This window comes from Aulostomus chinensis, chromosome 22 (genome assembly GCF_037954235.1).
Source record: "Aulostomus chinensis isolate RoL2024-O1b breed Wild chromosome 22, RoL_Achi_v1.0, whole genome shotgun sequence".
In the NCBI taxonomy this organism is placed as follows: Eukaryota; Metazoa; Chordata; class Actinopteri; order Syngnathiformes; family Aulostomidae; genus Aulostomus; species Aulostomus chinensis.
The window spans coordinates 7,372,432-7,390,273 of NC_141341.1; the positions used below are offsets into that span (position 1 = coordinate 7,372,432).

The 17,842-nt window shown below is 43.9% G+C and overlaps 1 protein-coding gene across 2 annotated transcripts in view; it reads right to left on the reverse strand.

Annotated features, from left to right (window-relative positions):
- The window catches only part of jarid2b (jumonji and AT-rich interaction domain containing 2b), a 109,322-nt gene that overhangs the window by 9,900 nt on the left and 81,580 nt on the right, over nucleotides 1–17,842 (reverse strand). For both annotated transcript variants that reach the window (XM_086193133.1, XM_086193132.1), the window contains exons 5-7: nucleotides 11,457–11,675; nucleotides 6,474–6,718; nucleotides 367–1,810 (exon numbers count right to left, since the gene is read on the reverse strand). In XM_086193133.1, coding sequence (XP_086049259.1) covers nucleotides 367–1,810; nucleotides 6,474–6,718; nucleotides 11,457–11,675 — 1,908 coding nt within the window. The remainder of the gene's footprint in view (nucleotides 1–366; nucleotides 1,811–6,473; nucleotides 6,719–11,456; nucleotides 11,676–17,842) is intronic.

Here is a 17,842-nt window from a genome sequence, read left to right on the forward strand (position 1 = left end):
ATATTGTTTTCGTGGCCCTTCGGGTCCCCTGCCAAGTTGTTTGATATTGTTATTGTCATCTATAAAAAGGGAAGATAAAATCCGGTGGAGTAATACAGAGAGTAATATTTGTGCTGCTTCTTCACTGCCTGCTATTGTTGTGGCTTTATAGAGGCCAACAAGAGTGACGATACCCTGCTCATACTAGATTAGAATATTAAGAGCTTAAATGATAATGTTTTTTTAATAGGTCAGATTGAACTGATGTTCTCAATTGTATGAGTTCATTCTGAGGCAGAAAATGGGAAGAAACATAGCTCGTTGCTAGCTTAATTCAGGAAGCCATCTCAACAACTTTGTGTGCATGTGCGTGTTTGTCTCACTCACCAATGACAGGTGGCTCATCCATGGTAATGCCCTGAGATTTTAGGTGCTTGCGGATGCAGGCCAGCCGCTGCACATTGGGGCCCCAGCGCCGTCCGAGCATGTGGACCCTCTGCACCTGTGTAACAAAACGCATCTCCTCACTCAGCTTGCACTCTGGCCGCCAGTCCGGTGGTGGCACCACGCGGCACATGCCAGCCGCCTCAGCCTGTTCCCTCACAGCGTCCAAATACACCAGGGGGTCCTGGAACTCCCGCGGCACTGGCCGAAAGACAGGGACTTCACCCAGTGCTGCCCAGCCCTCTGGCCTGCTCCGCTGCCGCTCCCACTCCTTCTCCTGCTCACGTTCTTTCTGGCGTGCCATCTCTTTTTCACGCTCCCAGTCCTTGTCACGGTCAGCGGGGCGTACTGCTGCTGGTTGGAGCTGTCCAGGGTTATTGGTGGAAGTAAGCAGAGAGGAGGTGGTGGGGGAGAAAGAGGTTTGTTGGGGATCTGAGGTAGTGCTTGCGCGACTTGGGATCTGTGAGTGATTCTGGCCTGATGAAGGAGAGGAAGAGCAAGAGCTCCGACCATGAGACCTGCTCTGCTGCTGCTGTGCTTGTCGGATCAACATCAGCTTTCCGGCCGATGCCCGCTTAGGTCGCTGGTTCACCGGCTCTGTGTTGGCTGCTGGTGTAGAAGAAGGCGGGGATTGTTGAGTAAGGGGTGTAGGAGATGGAAGTTGAGTCTGTTTAGGAGGAGGGGATGATTCAGTTACATGTCCATTAGAAACTGGAGTGGTAGGGGTGGTGGTTTGCATGGGAGCTTTTTCTTGGTTGGCCACCTTCTTGCTGCTGCTGCGTGTCTCCAGAGGTGTGGCTTGAAGCTTGGCCTTCTTGGCCTCAGTGCCAGGGGTTTTGGCCTTTTGCTCAACAGCCCCTGTTCCGACTGAGTTGAGCACCACCTCCAGACGGCGCTTGGAGTTACGCAGTCCCTCTCGCCCTGGGCACTCCCCATGGCCTTGCTGGGACTGTCTCTGCCCATCTTCCTTGGCCAGGGTGTTGTGCCGCTGCCCATTTAGCCTGCCATTGAGGCGGGCGCCAGCAGCCACATTGTGCAGCCCATTGGATAGTAGCACCTGTTTGCGGGTTTTTGCATTGCTGTGGAGGGCTGGTGCCGATGCTTTTCCTGAGTTGGCCAGCCCATTGCTGGCTGCTGGCTGGCTGTGCTGATTGTGATTGTTCGCTAACGATGGTGCCGAGGCGCTGTTGTGTTTGTTGCTGCTGCTGAGTTTGGTTTTCTTGCCCAGTTCTCTCTGTTTGGCTTTGGTGTAGGTGACGTGGCCCTTGGACACGGTGGCTGTGTACTTCTTCACAGTTTTGGACGGCAGTCGGAAGTCGCGGATCTTCTTGGCACCGTTGACAGCTTGTGCCGAGCCTGCCCGCGTCAGCCCATTCACTTTAGAGACCTACGGTCAACAGAAAGAGATTATTACTAGAATGCTTGGAATCCATCATGTTTGAGTAGACTAATAGGGACACATCACCCATCGATGATAATCTCTGTTCGACTCGTGATACATGAAGGGGAGGCGTATCCACACAAAGACAATGCCAAAGATTCAGGTGCTAGCTCTGCAGTGTAACATTTGGCCAGCGAGACCAAAACTATTTTTGGAGACCTATGCTATTCATTAGAGAACCAATCAACCGTCTAGATTGCTATGCTTTCAGACCCAGCGGTACAACTCAAAATGCTGTCAACACAAAGGCTGAGATTTAGAAAATGATATGCACAAACCAAAACCAGGACATTCCAACGTAAAGCAATTTAGAAGGTCAGACACAGAGATTGTTGACATGAGAAGAAAGGACGGAGTGACTCCATGGTTTCCACAAGCAGATGGCTGGACAGTGTGATGTAGGAGGTGGGGTCAGTGGGATGGAATAAAGTCCCATCCGGTCTCATAAAAACTGTCTTCAGCTATGAATTCCATAAAGACTATAATTAAATTTTTGTGTTATGAATAAAAATTTCGTGTGTGTTTTTAAGTATGTGCATGTAAGAGAGAAATTGGATGTAAGAAATTGGATGAGTGTATAAATGCACATGAAATGACTGTGTGAAGTCTTTGAGGCCCCCAGCTGTAAGATCAGAGATTTACAGCGGTGTCTGGTTCCATGGCCGGCTCGCCGGCTGCAACTGTGGGAACAAACATGGTCACCATCTCCCTCAGTGCAAAGAGATTTACCACTGATCCGAGGACATGATGAAAACCAGTTTGTAAAATTGAATTTTTATAACTATTTCTGTCTGTCTATTTTGGCCAAGCCTTTTTTTAAGACATGCTTAGTCTCCATTTTATTCTCTTTACTAACCATCACTTTATTCTTCTACTCTTATTTCCCCTGTATGCGTTTCTAAGAATATCTTTTTTTTTTCTCTCCCCCTCCTCGCCTCCTCGTTGTTTTCATGGCCCACTTTCTGTGCTGCCTGGAGTTTCTTTTCCTTCTCCCTCTATCTGACGCATGAGTGAGAGAGAAAGAAGGTACTTTAGACAATTAGGATATCTCACCAAGTAAAAGATCAGTATTTTATTGCTTATAAGTTTAAGGGTTTGAGGTGGATGTCAAGTTCTCTAGTTGTACTTGAGTTGTATTAGCATCATATCAGCAATTCCATTCATCCTACTATATTTTCTCCTCTCTCGAGTGTTTAAATTATACATGCAAAGAAAGGAGGGACAGACATCTACATTAGAAGCACAGAGCCCTGATTGTTATTGGAAAACATTGAAAATGGAATTGATATTTAGCTGCTGCACTGTATATCTTCAGTTTCTGTGTATCTTTCTGCTTACACCAGCTGGACATGAACCACAGAAGCAAAGGGGAGGGAGGATGGGAGATATGGAGTTATCAATCATGGTGTGGGCGCCACAGGAGGGAGGTGACAGCCGGCCCATTGACAGGTTTCCCTTTGAAGGGCTCTTGTGTCACACTTGTGTGCATATGTGTGTGTGTGTGTGTGTGTGCGTGGGCATGTATTGTATTGTGTTTGTCTCAGGTGGTGGGTGGGGGGGCACGACAAAGACCAGGCCATTAAAAGACAAGGGGGGACTGAAACCTAACCTTGCCTGTGTCAATCAATCCCCGCCAAACACACACGCGCGCGCACACACACACACACACACACACACAAACATGAGGTGACAGGGAAAGAGGGAGGAAAAGGGGAGCATTGATGAGGAGAAGGAGCAGGAGTGTGAAGAGGAAAATTATGAAAGAAATTTTGAACAGTATGAGAAGATAAATGAGGGCTGTGCAGCCAGCATTGTCACAATGCCTAATTTTGCCTTTAAATTTGGCACACACAAATTCAGACATACTTATTTCTATTAATCCATGAGCAACCAACATAAAGTTCAATGTGTATGTTTGTTTACGGTGTACGCCAATGCTAAAGTAATAACTGCTATGGCAGCAGGTACTCATACGGCTACCATATCCATCAGCCAGTGTGCTGACAAAGCGTTGAATCCATGGGCACATTGTCATGAGCAATTGCCACCACAGGAGGGCTCAGTGGACCTGTTCTCCTGATGAGGACTGCAAGTCTGCCCCTCTGTTCTGAGGATGGCAGGAAAGTCAGGAAGAAAAAATACACAGAATATTCAAAGAAATAAGGAAAGAAAGACAATGAAGCAAAGAGGGAAACAGAACACACATTCAAAGGGAGGCAGCCGGAGGCTGCAGCGGATTTTGGTTGCACGTAAACGGGAGGAGGGAGAGACAGAGAGGGAGGGGAAAGAGACGGAGGTGGGTCTAGATGACATCATGTGTTGCTATAGCCCAGCTGAGTCCTGACAGGAAGATTTTTAACAGGCAACATCTGCAGGAGCTGTCCCTGAAAATAAGAAAGGAGGAGAAAGAGAGAACGAGCCAGAAAAGGCCAGCCAGAGGATAGAAGATGACGGGAGAGAGTTTAACCCTTGCACAGCTCTGCTGACTGTCGGGGAGGGGACATACAGACTGGTATTCTCTTCCCCTAACACAGTCCTGTTCACCAGCGCTCACAGCCAGATGGATCCTGCTTTGTGAGGATTTTGAAAAGGTTCCATAGCCACGAAACACCAAGGGCAACAAAAACACCACATGTGGACCGCAAGAAATGTAACTGGTCAGTTTTGTCTCTGTTTCTCATCATAAACGTGTATGACAGAGGCATAACAATGAATCCACTGACGCTACGAAGAAAATCAACGGGTTAAAGCCTTTGCTGAACTATAAATCAAATCCAATGGCGGAGTCATTTACTGCGCGACTGCCAGAACACCTCAACGGCAAGGCATAAATCCGGCTTAAGCCCCCTTTCCCCTCTGCTGTCTTATTAGGGTGCGCTACAATGCAGCCCAGGGCAGGTTGACTTTTAAGCAGCTAAAGAAAGGTCACTACAGCCCGCCACTAATAATACACAGAATGCGAACGCCTGACTTGGAGAGATCTACATATTAGTTTGCATTAGTTAGCTGGTCAAAGAGCCAGATTAGAAAGAACCTCATCATGTTGTCATTTTTGGAATCATTCAGTAGAATGCCTGACGACCATAACGCAACAAAGTTTTATTCCTAAATGATGCAAAACGTTCTGACCCTTCACATCCCACCTGCGTCTTCTGCTCCACACAGCTGCATTGCTGACAGCTCCACTTTTCTTAATTTGATTAAAATGGATGGAGACATTGTTTTATAAAAAAAAGGTCCCGTTATATTTTTTGATAAACGCTGCTATTAAATTAGGTAGAACTGAATTGAATTATGATAACGTCTTACCCTTTGGTTTTATACACACAACCCCTAGTTCTTTTTACGGCTACATAACCACTTAACCTTTTATATGGCTTAGCCTGTATTTTCACAGTTGGTCGTGTGTATAAGTGTGTGTGTCCTGAGCACACAATGTTAACACACAAACTGTTCATGCTAATTGGAGAGGGAGGGAGAGAGAGATAGAGAAAGAGAGAGAGACCAAGAGAGAGAGAGAGAGAGTGTGAGGGGGGGAGGCACTAATCCTTCCAAATGATTGGAGCCATGTTGTCAAGGGCAAGATCCGTCAGTTTGACACGGGAGCAGAGAGACACAGAGAGACTGGAGCATGAAGAAAATGAGTTAAAGAGATTGAAAGAGCCTGAGATATAAAGAGGGAAACTGTGCAATGAGAGTGCAAGGGGAAAACTAAATACACAGTATGAGAGGAATCAAAAGAATCACGCAGGGTGCCAATAGTAAATTGAAAGAGAGTCGAAGAAGAGCCGTGAATCAAAGACTAGTGAGTAAGTGAGGCTGAAGTTTAAGTTGGCAGGCAGTCATTCTCATTGAGATTCATTGCTGGGTTTACTGGACAATTCCAGCCACTTTAAAAGACCTGAAGGACATGCCTGGGTCTGCATCAGCAGCAGATTACTACAAGATAGTGGTTGGAATGCAACAGAAAGAAGAGAGAACGTTGCAGGAGAGCACTAACAATACAGGAAAAGTGAAGCTTCAATGGACACTTACATTTGATTAGCTGGTGTGATGCATGCTAGTTTTCAAACAAAAGTTCTCTTCTTCCTTCATTTTTGTTAGGTTCCCTGCAACCTCACAAATCCTTGGAAACGAGCCATAGAGAAGGAGGCAGGCTTTCACAGCCCCTAGCCTGCACGACTAAATATAGCTGCAGTTGCGGCGGGCCAAAACACAATCATTACTCTCCCAGACACAATGGATGGAGAGGAGCAGAGTCATAAAAGGAACCGATAAGGAGATGGCAAAAGCAAGAGAGTCAAAGGATGATGCTTTGAATCCCCGGGGAAGTAGGAAATCGGCAACAAACAGAAAGTAGAGGAGGAAGAAAAATAAGGGACAAGAGGATCCGGCAGATGAGAAATTCCAGAGCCTGATGAAGGACAAAAAACCAGGATCTCTCAGATTAGATACCAATGAAACCCATATACCTGCTGTAGATATTTTTCAAGCTCTCTTGAAACCGTCACCCCATCCTGTCCATGTCTTTGAGACATCGACAGTTTTTTGGCTCCGTCATCTTTTCTAAATGCTCTATCATGTTATAGCTGGGAGCTCTTGGCTGTACCTGCTTGCGTAGCTCCTCAGTGGCTCTCCTCGGTGGCAGCCCGTTGGCTGTGCCACGACTGCTGGCCAAGGCCTGCTGCATCCTAGCGTGCTCCCGTGCCTCTGCTCGCTCGCTGCGCTCCCTCAGGAGGGGCGGTGGTGGAGGTGGAGGAGGTGGCAGTGGCGGGGCAGGTGCATCCCTGCCGTGAGTACCTGCCTTGGCCCTCGGGCTCTCCCTTGTCCCTGCTTTACTGTGGTTGTTGAACACTGGAGGGAGGACAGAGAGAGAAACAGGGATCAGTCTCACATGGTTCTTCATATTGTTGCTTGCTACATTCCTGTACAAGCTGTACAGAGCATGAAGATTTGAACATTGATGAAAAGATGTTCAGTTAAAGATCATTTCCAGTTATTGTCAAAACCCCGATTTTGAAAGGTGGGTCACATTTTGTTTTAGTTTAAAATCTATTTGCTGAATTTATTACAAGGTTGATATCTGCAGTGCACATTTTCTACAACTTCAGCCAAAACAGATTCTTCTGCCAACCACAAGAAACAGATGTTTAACAAATAAAAACGAAAGGCACAGTTAAAAAGATAGAGTATACATTGTTCCACAAATGAGAGGAAAGTAAAGACTCCTCATTATATTTATTAGAGTAAAATTATACATCTTTAACATGAACATATCTTTTGAATTATGTATAGAACACAAAGTTGTAATTTATGTCTTTGAAATGGGTGCTATTTCCCATTTAAGGTCATTTGAAATGTTGCAGAAATCAGAAACGTGCACAAATGTGCTATTTTCATGATTCATAGATGAGGCCTTTCACCTGTAATCTCCCAGTATATCACTCTGACATATCTTCAACAAGAAGTTCCTGTGTTGCAGCTCTGCTGGGAGTGTGGCAATAGGCGTCTACAGTCAAGCTTTGCATTATTCACTCTCGAGATAAATGAATACAAAGTGTTATATGAGCAAAGTTTACATTTGTATATACTTAAGTTCTGAAAAAACTTACAATAAATTCCTAATATGCATACCGGGTCAAGAATAACCACAGTGAAATAAAAAAATAAACTATGCTAAGAAAACATGTGGAAAGTTCCTATCAGAGAGCAATAACATGTATAAGACAGATACTATGTTTTTCAAGCAAGTGGACTACATTTTCCAATGCCAATATGTGGACATGAGTCTCTCAATACCCCCCCTGTAGTGCAGAATAGTGTATAAACCTCCTGGCACCAAACCACAACGACCAAGTGGAAAAGCCCGCACAAACATTAGTGACAGGCTTTTGGCTAACATATAGCGGCCAATCAGTAAAATATGCATGATTTAAGGGCTGTATGAAAACGTCTTTATACTTCACATCAATGAACCTGTTCAAAATGGACGTAGACCACATTAACCCCCAGGGATGATGCTAAGTGAGTTGAACAGGAGCGAAGCAATTAACATACACATTCCATAGCGCGCTCTTCAGCTTTTATGACGCGCAATTAAAAGTTTCATGGCGTTCTTAATATCAACAGGAGGGGTGGAAGGAATGACTGGACTATTTACAGTGCACGAGCAGTAAACTCTGAAAAGCAAGATGTGTTGTTAGGACGCATGTTCCTGCTTGCTGAAGTGTGTTAAGTGTGTGTTACACTATATGTGTATACCCACTCATAACCACAACTGAGCATCTGCAGGTCTCCTGGGCCCCTAGCTCAATGAAAAATTAGGGAAATCTTGACATTTAAGAAGTGAGCTAAGCAAGAAACTGAGCCTAATAAAAGGGGTTTAATATAGCTATGTCAACATGGCACATGGCCGAAGGTGGGGGGTAGAGCCGGAGTCTTGATGAATAGTCTACAATGTAGGGTCTTTCCTCTCTCTTTACCTCCCAGAATAAAACGTCTCTCCTTCAATAATTCTATTTCTCTATTTGTATCCCAGCTGCTCCCCCATTCCTCCCCACCTCCCTCCTTCTCAAGAGCTCAAACAACCCCGCTCCTGCTGGAGAGTGGCCACCGCTGCATATTATAGTGTCACGTTTGAGACCAATCTGCATACCGCAAAAATGCACTGAGGTGTTTCTCTGTGTGCATGCGTCAGATATTGAACACGCAGCATAAATAAATCGTACCAAGACTGGAGCGATGACCCAGTCTTGACTGTGTGCACACCTACGTATGTACACAATCATCCGTTTCATTGTCCTTAACCTCCCTCATCTCTATTGTCCCCTACAAAGTATATCTGCCTTTTCCCCCCCTTATCTATTTATTTAGCATATCACAGTAAAGGCGCCAAGCTGCTTTGCAAACAGTGTTGGTATATGAGATAAGACGGGAGACAAAGCTGTCCTCATGCACACAACAAGCCTGAATTTGTTCAAACAGGTTTCACTGTCCAACTGTTTGGACTCCTGTTACGAATACAGTTTTATGTTGCAAGCTGCAGCTACAGATGTTCTTGTAAGAAAGAAGAGAATATATATATATATATATATATATATATATATATATATATATATGTGTTGGTGATACATTCGGCAACTGAACTATACAAAGGCAGTACAGAGCTCTCCAAGAGTTCAATGCAAGCAAATCTATGGACCTCTCTCTCGCTCTAAATCCCACCAGTCTCACTGCTGTCTCTCTCTCCTCCTCCACATTCCACTTGAGAGGATGACAGCGGAAAAAGCTGAGCAAAGCGTTCACCTTTTGAACCTTTCTGGCGGCAATTCTACAGACTAAGGGGGGGTGTTAGGGAAGGTGGAAAAAAGGAAATCAGACCCTTGTTTTATGGGGAAACGCCTGGCCGGAAGGATTCTATGTCTCCAAAGTCTGCCTGTGAAAGAGCGCCTCCAGGTTAAAATCATTTTTCAACTGCTCTGTAAAAAAAAAAGTGGGTTCAAGTCTATAAAATAGATATACACACACTGCAAAAACCTCTTTCTCCCTTATAAATTTTTTTTCTCAGTTACTGAAGTCTAAGAATCTTGTTTACTTCGGGCCAACTCACACAGGGCGATCCGTACCGTAGTCCAAGTACATCTGTCCCCTAAAGTCCAGTTAGTTTGATGGCGCCCGGTTACGGTATGCTTTTTTGGCTCTGGCGTTATTGGAAGAATGGTCTTCAGCGCAGTACCGTTGAATGAGCTGGGACATGGAACGCGACATGATGTAATCTGGCAGTTCAGCAAGCGAAAAGGAAAAATTCTAGTGGTAGAGCGCAGTTGAAAAAATAAATGGCCTTAAGACAAGAAGCGAACACATAGCTTTGGAGTCCAACTTGGGAATGTCATCCGCTTCATCGGTTAACAGAGGACCCATGACCTCACTGAGCACTTGCTAGCCATCCTAGCTCTTACTGGCGGCTATGCTGCAGGGGTGCAATCTTGTCACCTTTCAATAACTGTGTGTCTTAAACCCACATTCCCATTAGCAAAAAACAAAACCCACAAACACTCGTTTTACACCAGGTTTTTCTGTGATGGGAACAATCTTAATTGGGGTCAAATGACCCTGCAGTGGACGTGGGTATCTCACTGGCCTGGCTCCAACTGTCACTGGTGGGGATACAAAACCTGGTTGAATGTAGTCATTTGCAACTGATCTTCTCATCTCAGACACACACACAACGAGCATAAACTTGGGTGCCATCTAAGCCACAACAGACTAGAGCAAAAATCTAACAGAAACACCCTCATTGTCCTCCATGATGCATTAACTACAGCTACCAAGAGTGTGTACAAGCTACTGCACTCTGGTGCATTTGGCAACACCGGTCACTTCTCTCGATGCGTTGACTGTGTTAGTGACGTTGAACGTGACACTCAAAAAAATAGAAAGGCAACTCCTCATCTCCTCACAAAAGGAGCACGATCAATAGGCTTTTATTGTGGATTTACCTGAGTTTGATGACATAGGTGGGGTCAGGCCAGGTACAGACCAACCCAGAGCAATATGAAAGCAGGGTGGAGGTGAATGGTGGTAATCGAGCCTCAGAACAGTACAAGGCAAGCAGACCAAATGTGAGTTCACCCTCAGTAATATGTAAACTTGTGTATTTACTCAACTTCTCCTCAAAAAATCTTTCGTCTTGTGTAATTCTTCTGCATAGCTGAACAATGAGTGACTGACAATGATTTCTGCGGTGTTTTATTGTCCTTGTAGCTAGAATTTTTCTTAATGTTGTGTACAAGAGTGTGTATGTGTATTGTATCAGTGTAACCCTGAGGAGTGTGTGTACTACATCGCAGCATTGCATGTGTGTGTCAAGGGCCCAGGCCAGCTGTTGCAGTGCGTGCATAAACACCTTGTTAGAGCTTAGCAAGTTAAGTGTTAATTGGGGTGGAAAAGAGTTGATGCTCTGCTTTGCTGTCCCATGTGATCGACTCCGTCTCTGCAGTGGAAAACAAGAGTGGGAGCGTAGGAAACGGCAAACGTGCGTGCACAAGCACACGCAAGCAGACAGACAAACAAATTTGAGCGACTTCTACCCATTGACTCATTCTGTGCTTCTATTTGTTTTTGTTTGCTTTCTCTGGTACACTTCTAAGCCTTTTACTCTTTTCCAAATCCATCCTCTAGTTCTTCTGGTGCATAAGCCTTCAACACCCCCCCCCCCCCCCCTGTTTTCTTCTCACCTGCATATACATCATTACCTGGCCACCCTCTATGCCTCCTGTTGTCTCACTCGCAACCCCTCCACAAGGCACAGCTTTTCTCCTCTTCAATGATTCTCTCGCTCATGTCTCAGAAAACTCAACAGGATCTCCGTGGGCCTATACACCAGTTTGGAGGCAGACCTCTCTCTCCCTCTTGCAATCCCGCAAAAGTGCTCCTATTCATGAATGACTGCATTTCTCATTAAACTCTGAGAATACGTTGGGAAGAAGATGATTTTACACTCCACATGGGGGGAAAAAGTGAGAGTCCAGTGTGAGAAGACAGGAGAAATGTGTTGGTAATAAAAACGTGGCGTCCTTTGTTCCATCCTTACCGTGCCCATTGAACGGCTGCCTGGTGGGAAGCCTGCCCTTGCGGGGAGTCGAGTGGCAGGAGGAGGAGGCAGAGGCTTGGCTGCTGCTCGCCCCGCCATGGGAGTGAATACCACCTCCATTCTTCACCTCCTCCTCTTCCTCCTCCTCATCCTCCTCCAGGTCCTCCTCCTCCTGGGAGCTTCCGAAGTAGGCCATGTTGTTGGGCAGGGCTGATGAACCTGAGTTCAGAGAGGTGGAGGAGCAGAAGAGAAAGGGAAAGAGAAGATGAAGGCACTGCAAAAAAAAAAAAAAAACATCTCCAAAATATGAACCTATTAAAACACAGAACAAATGTTTTTTGACTGACAACATTAATGAAAAAAAACCCGACATTTTTCTTTCCTCATTCTAACCAAAGACATTACAGATAAATCAAAACCAAACTGCAAGTGGTTGGATATTAATTTAAAAATGGTTACTCGAGGTTTTGAATAATGGTGATTGTGCTGCTGTTTTTTTTTCATCTGTTATTATCCCAGTTGGTGGCCGACTGAAGCTTTGTAAATTGCTTTGCAAATAGCAACTGCATTGTTATGTTCACTCAGACACCAAAACACAGGAGTACAATCAAGGACGTGCACACTGTTAAAATGATTTGCCATAGGACGGCAGGGCTTTAATGATGTTTACACCTTCAATCAGGCTAAACCTTAGTCATCTAGGATCCTGAGTGTTCGATAACCTGTAGACAGTATGACCCCAACTAAACGCTTTCTTTGAGCCGCTTTCTTTCAGTTTGTGTTCGAAGCTTTGCAAAGGCCTATGCAAGATACCAGGAGTAGTGGTGGTTCTAGTCATTATCAGCAGAGGAAGGCTTGCATCTAACTGAGGCCACGCTGTCATGCACTTGTCTTTCCACTTCTCTTGACAGTTTTATGGAGACACGCTACTATCTCTGTAAAATAGTAACTTAGAAATCAAGGAATATCTCCTCTAGCTGTTGAGCTAATCCAAAATCTGTCGCTTTCATTCTTCCAAACAGGATTACTGTCAATCTCTCCCACTACTGGAGAAAAAAAACCTGACATTCTCCCTCTTTCCGTTTTCTGTCACACTCAATCCGTTTCATTGTCATCTCTGAGAAATCTAGCTCAATATGTGCTGGAAGGAGCTAAATGGTGTTTGGCAGCTGATAGCATACAATGTAGCCTCAGCTAGCTCAATTGTAGACACACACTCACGCTCATAAAAGGTCATAAAGCCCTAAGATTTGTTATTAAACCTCATAATGTTTCAGTCGTAAATTGAGTCCACAGCTGGTTCAATCATATAAATGCAGGACTGAAAAATAAAAGCTTGGTTTGTGGAGTCAAACAGCACTTTACTTTATGTGCTAATATATAGAAACACACAACACTCATATAGACCGCATAGAATTTTCTGGAAGCATTTGAAGAGACTTTAAGAGACATCTGAAATCTCTTTGGGAAAAAAAGAAAGGCCCTGTTTTTGTCACAATTCAAATACATTTTGCATGTAAATTTTAACATTTTCCATTAAAATTCCTTGCTGTATCCGGTGTGTTGAAGTGTTTACACTTATCTGTGTTTGTGTTTGATCACGTCTGTTTGTGCTTTGTAAAACAGCATATTGGGGTTTTTTTTTGGGGGGGGGGGGGGGTTCATACAAGCTGGTGATGCGCAGAAATCGAGTTTAACGTTTTTCGTAAAACATCACGACTGTCTGATAATTGTGCAGTATCACATGAGTCTGACTGAATGCATTCTTGTGCATGATTTTTACAGCATGAACCCGCTAACCCTGACCCCCTACCCGTGGCCAACATGACCTATTTGTTAACGGTTGCTGATGAAAGAGACGCAGCGTAACTCGCTTGAAAAAGCTCGCATGACATTCAGTTTCTAGACAAAAAAAAAATTTTACAATAAAACTCATTTCCACAGTTAGGCTTTAGTACTACATGCATGTATTTTTGTGATTCACAATTTATAGATAACACAACTGGTTATACAACATGCCCATAGCTGTTGCATAACCCTGATCTGGCAGTTTATGAGCAGGAAACTGTAGATTTCAAGAAGTTATGAATACTTTATGACTGAATCAACAGCATAGCATGAGCAGCCACTGTGGATTTTATCACCCTTTTATAGGCTACGGCATCTAAAGGGCATTAATGAAGCAATGCATGATTATATGTCAATTAAAATATTGAACAAAAGCGTGAATTCTACCGACCTACATTAATCCATGCAGAGTAAATTACAGAGTGGAATAAGAATTAGTCAAGCCAATTATTTAGCTACCACACTTGTTTTGGAGGGTGTTAAATACTTATCTTAGATTTTACTCATTCAATACATTATTAAGTGAGCCAATTAAAACAGAGATAGCGCCTGTATAAGGACACCAAAATAATTAAACTTTATAATAGATTTGCACACAGATTATATCTTAAACGTTAGAACAAGACAGAAATAAGCAGTGAACATACAGATGAGTTATGCACAGGCATCAGCGATAGATCTGAGTCTCTAGCTGGCCTACAGCTTGGAGAAAGATTACAGTGTGTCAGCTGCAAACCTCTGCGAATCACGTGAGTCTACGCTGCAGCCGCTACAACCGTTTAGCAAGTGGTCTTGTGTAATCAATATGTGTGCAATGTGCCAGACACACACATTTGCAGCATCAGCGGACAACAAAGCTTGGCTTGGACACTCTAAACATTTGTGTGCATGTCAGGATGTACTAATTACTAAAATGAAACCCTGACAAAAGCCGGGCTTCTCTAGTGACAAAGGAGGATACACACAAGCTTGACGCAGACAAGCCGTTTGAATACTGAGGTGCTGCACATTCAAAAGCTCAATCAAAAGAGTCAAGCTCATTCAGTATGGCTGACATTTCAATCACATCAACTTTACAGGTTTATTCGGAAATACAGGTAAGAGTGACCGTTGGTGACACAGTGCGTACCGACTCATTACAGTCACAGTGAAGGAAAAAGTTGCTCAATCACATTTTTTAATTGTCAGACACAGCAGAGTGAAAATCTAGGCCAGTGTAGTGGTTCTTTTATGTGAGCTGGTTTGTTTGGGTCACTTCGCCTGAAGTACCTTCAGGTTCAGGCCCTAATAATGATGTCTCTGCAAAGCCCAAGTGTGATTTCAAAACCAGCAACAAAAGACTGACACTTTCCTTAATTAAAGAAGCCTTAATGGAACATAATTGAAATCAGGAAAGCCAGACAATTCAAGTTCTTTCCCAACCAAGAAAATAAACCAACTTCTTAAATGACATTGATTTGATAAATTACTGTGTTTTTTGGGATGAGAACATAAAAAATGCACATTGAAATGATTATCCCAGATGACTCTTTTATTTTCAAAAGCATATAAGACATTTTTCAAAATAGATTACTTTTCATTTTCAAGTTCACCAACAACACTTATTGCCAAGTCTGGGATCCTGTGGTTACCACATGTCACATCACATTTTCTTTAAGTGCTTAGTTTAAATATCATTTTCATATTAAGTCTTTTCCAAAGTCTAAAAACTTTATCCTGGTGATAATAAATTGTGTTTTGCCTTGCATCACAGCAGCTCTGCCAGGTTCTAATGATCTCCTCAGGGAGAGAGAAAAATCTGTAGTGGCAGCAGATTCCCTGAACCGATAATACAGGAGTTTTACCTGCTCTTAAACTTCTAAATGAGGTCTGTAGGGCAAAAAGTATCTGTTCAACAACACTGAAATATGGCTTTAACATAATCCACACCCGCTGCAGACAGAAGGAGACTGACGCTGCATGTAGTTAAAGTACTAAGCTTTGATAATGCACATCCTGAGTGGTTTCTTCATCTGCGGGTCCAGCTTTGCAGCAAGGTATAATTTCTTGACCTTTCACCAGGAGGTCAGGCCTCAAGGTTTTAGGAGACCACACGTGTGGATCTAAAAAGCCACACATATGCATCTAAAAACATACAAGAGCTAACACACAACCCAGGCACCTCATTTATCTTCGGCGGCAGGGCGAATGCTCTTCCTTGAGACCAAACAAACACTATGAGGCAGCGCACAAACACACACTGGCCCAATCAGCTTCTAATCATTTGCTTCATTAGCTAAATGGCTGTAATTTACTGCCCTGAAAAGGGGTCAGCGGGCCAATGGCAAACAGACCACAGGGGTACCTGGGGGCAGAAATGGAGGAGGGGGTGGGGTGGGATGGGTTCTTGAGGCAGGAGGGAAGTGGAGATGAACAAGTGATGCTCAAACACAGCAGAGGAAGTGTGTGACACCTTTAAGAGTATTCAGAATTCTAGAAAGCAGATTGAAAGGGTACAATTGGGGGTTTGGATTAAATCAATTCAATGTGAGGTCCTTATAAGTATTATCACACTTTTATTAATAAGGATTAGAATCTAAAAAGAGGGGTAAGATTCGACCAATTGTGACAGAAATAACAAAAATAATAAATGGTGCAGCAGTGACGGAGAACGATAGCCGATGACAGAGAGACAGATGTAACAACAGCAGAACTCAGACCTTCTTCAACGTCTCCACTAGGGCTTAGGCCCAATCCCCCAATTACACCGGCTTTTCATCCACCTCATTCCAACCACAGACAAATCATAATTAGGTCTGAAAGAGTCTATTAGGATTGTCATTTTTAACTGGGCTCTTGGGTGGGGGGGAATAATTACAAACCCTCCATTCTCTGACTACCCTTCTTTTGTCCCCTTAACTGGAACTGAAACAATGAGGACAATTTAAATAGTCAATCAGGAGGGTTTAGCTGCCATAGGGACATGTGGACGTGCTGACTTAGAACAAAGTGCCGCATGTTTGCACACGAAGTACAAGCTCAGTTTTTAAGGGAAGGTCAGAAAGGGAGATGAATGTGCATTGGAGGGAAAGTTATCTCCATTGGCTGAGCTCTGCCAAAACTCTTCATCAGTCACGAAGGGAGAAAGTGAGCGAGACGGAGGATTAGGGATTATGGCTCCAATTGACATTCCTTGATGTCAGCAAAATCATTGAACCGAGACAATAAAACTTCAGCTGGGCGGTGGCAACAGTGGCCTCTGCTGCCACAAGCAGTAAATACAGTGTGATGGGGCATTTAATCCTGATATTTCAGCAGTGAGGTTAGTCTTACGGGGTCTGATGCTACCTTCAGCTAGCACAACTGGGAGCTAGTCCCACAAAGAACTGGATCTGAGGTGAGCTGAAGTGACACTCCTGGAAGACGTGGTCTATCGTTATTCTACATAAATATAATGATATTTGCCCTCTGCCTCAGGGACCAACTCTTTCTGGCAGTGTGTTGGTCTGGCGCACTGATAGGAGTATTAACTTAACATACGTGGATGGTGGGGGAAACCAGGGCACCCAGAGGAAACCCATGCAGACATATGAAGAACATGCAAACTCAACACAGGAGGACCCTGGGACGGGTGGGGTGCTGTGAGGCATCACCACCCATTTTCAAACTCTGACTTCATTAGGATCTAAACGAACTACAAATGTGTGTAGGTCAGGGGTGTAAATTCACAACTTTCTACCATCTACTTCCTGCTCACTGGCTTACCTTTTTCAAATTCTGCCAAATCTTCACAGTTACGACACAGTGACAAAATTCATCTAGGAATGGAAGATTCGTATAAATCTGCAAAAGTACTCATAACAGCCACGATGGTAGTTTCTGTTTCTCTCCAGGACTTCAGATTTTATCTTGATGACACACACAGGCTCTACAGTTGAAAGCAATTCCAGCCGCATGCATGTTTTAGAACTTAAACAGATTCACTTTAAACCCAAAAAACAGTGGCTCTACTCTTGTTGGAAAATATGGAACCAGTCAGTGCTGAACCACTGACTTCTCCTGAGCATCACCAGAGACATAAGGTCACAACTCTATGTAAAGAGTTTGCAGGATTTAATCAAATACCCATCATACCAGGAGAGAAAAAGAATACCTAATCTCCAAGGGAAATTCAGCTGTCACAGCAGCAATGCACTTGAGAGAAACAAGAGCAGCTGTCGGACTTGAGCGTCTACTCCCAGGAGGGGAAATGTGCTTCTAGTTAAGACAGATTCTCAGACAAAAACAATACCATCAAACTAAATCAAACTCGAGAATCTAACAACAAAGATAGAGGTCTTATACTAGATTCAAGCACCATTTCCAAGAACTGAAAATATTTCTTAAAAAATACATGCAGAACAAGAGAAATCAGTATTCCTGTAACTGCATACTAGGAATCAGAGGTCTTTGGTTCACTATGTCAGAGCCGGGAGGTTATGTAAGCAGGGCACAGAAAAACCACCTCGCTGAACCCTGAGAGAAAGAACCACGCGGGGACTGGCATGTAGGGAAGAGGA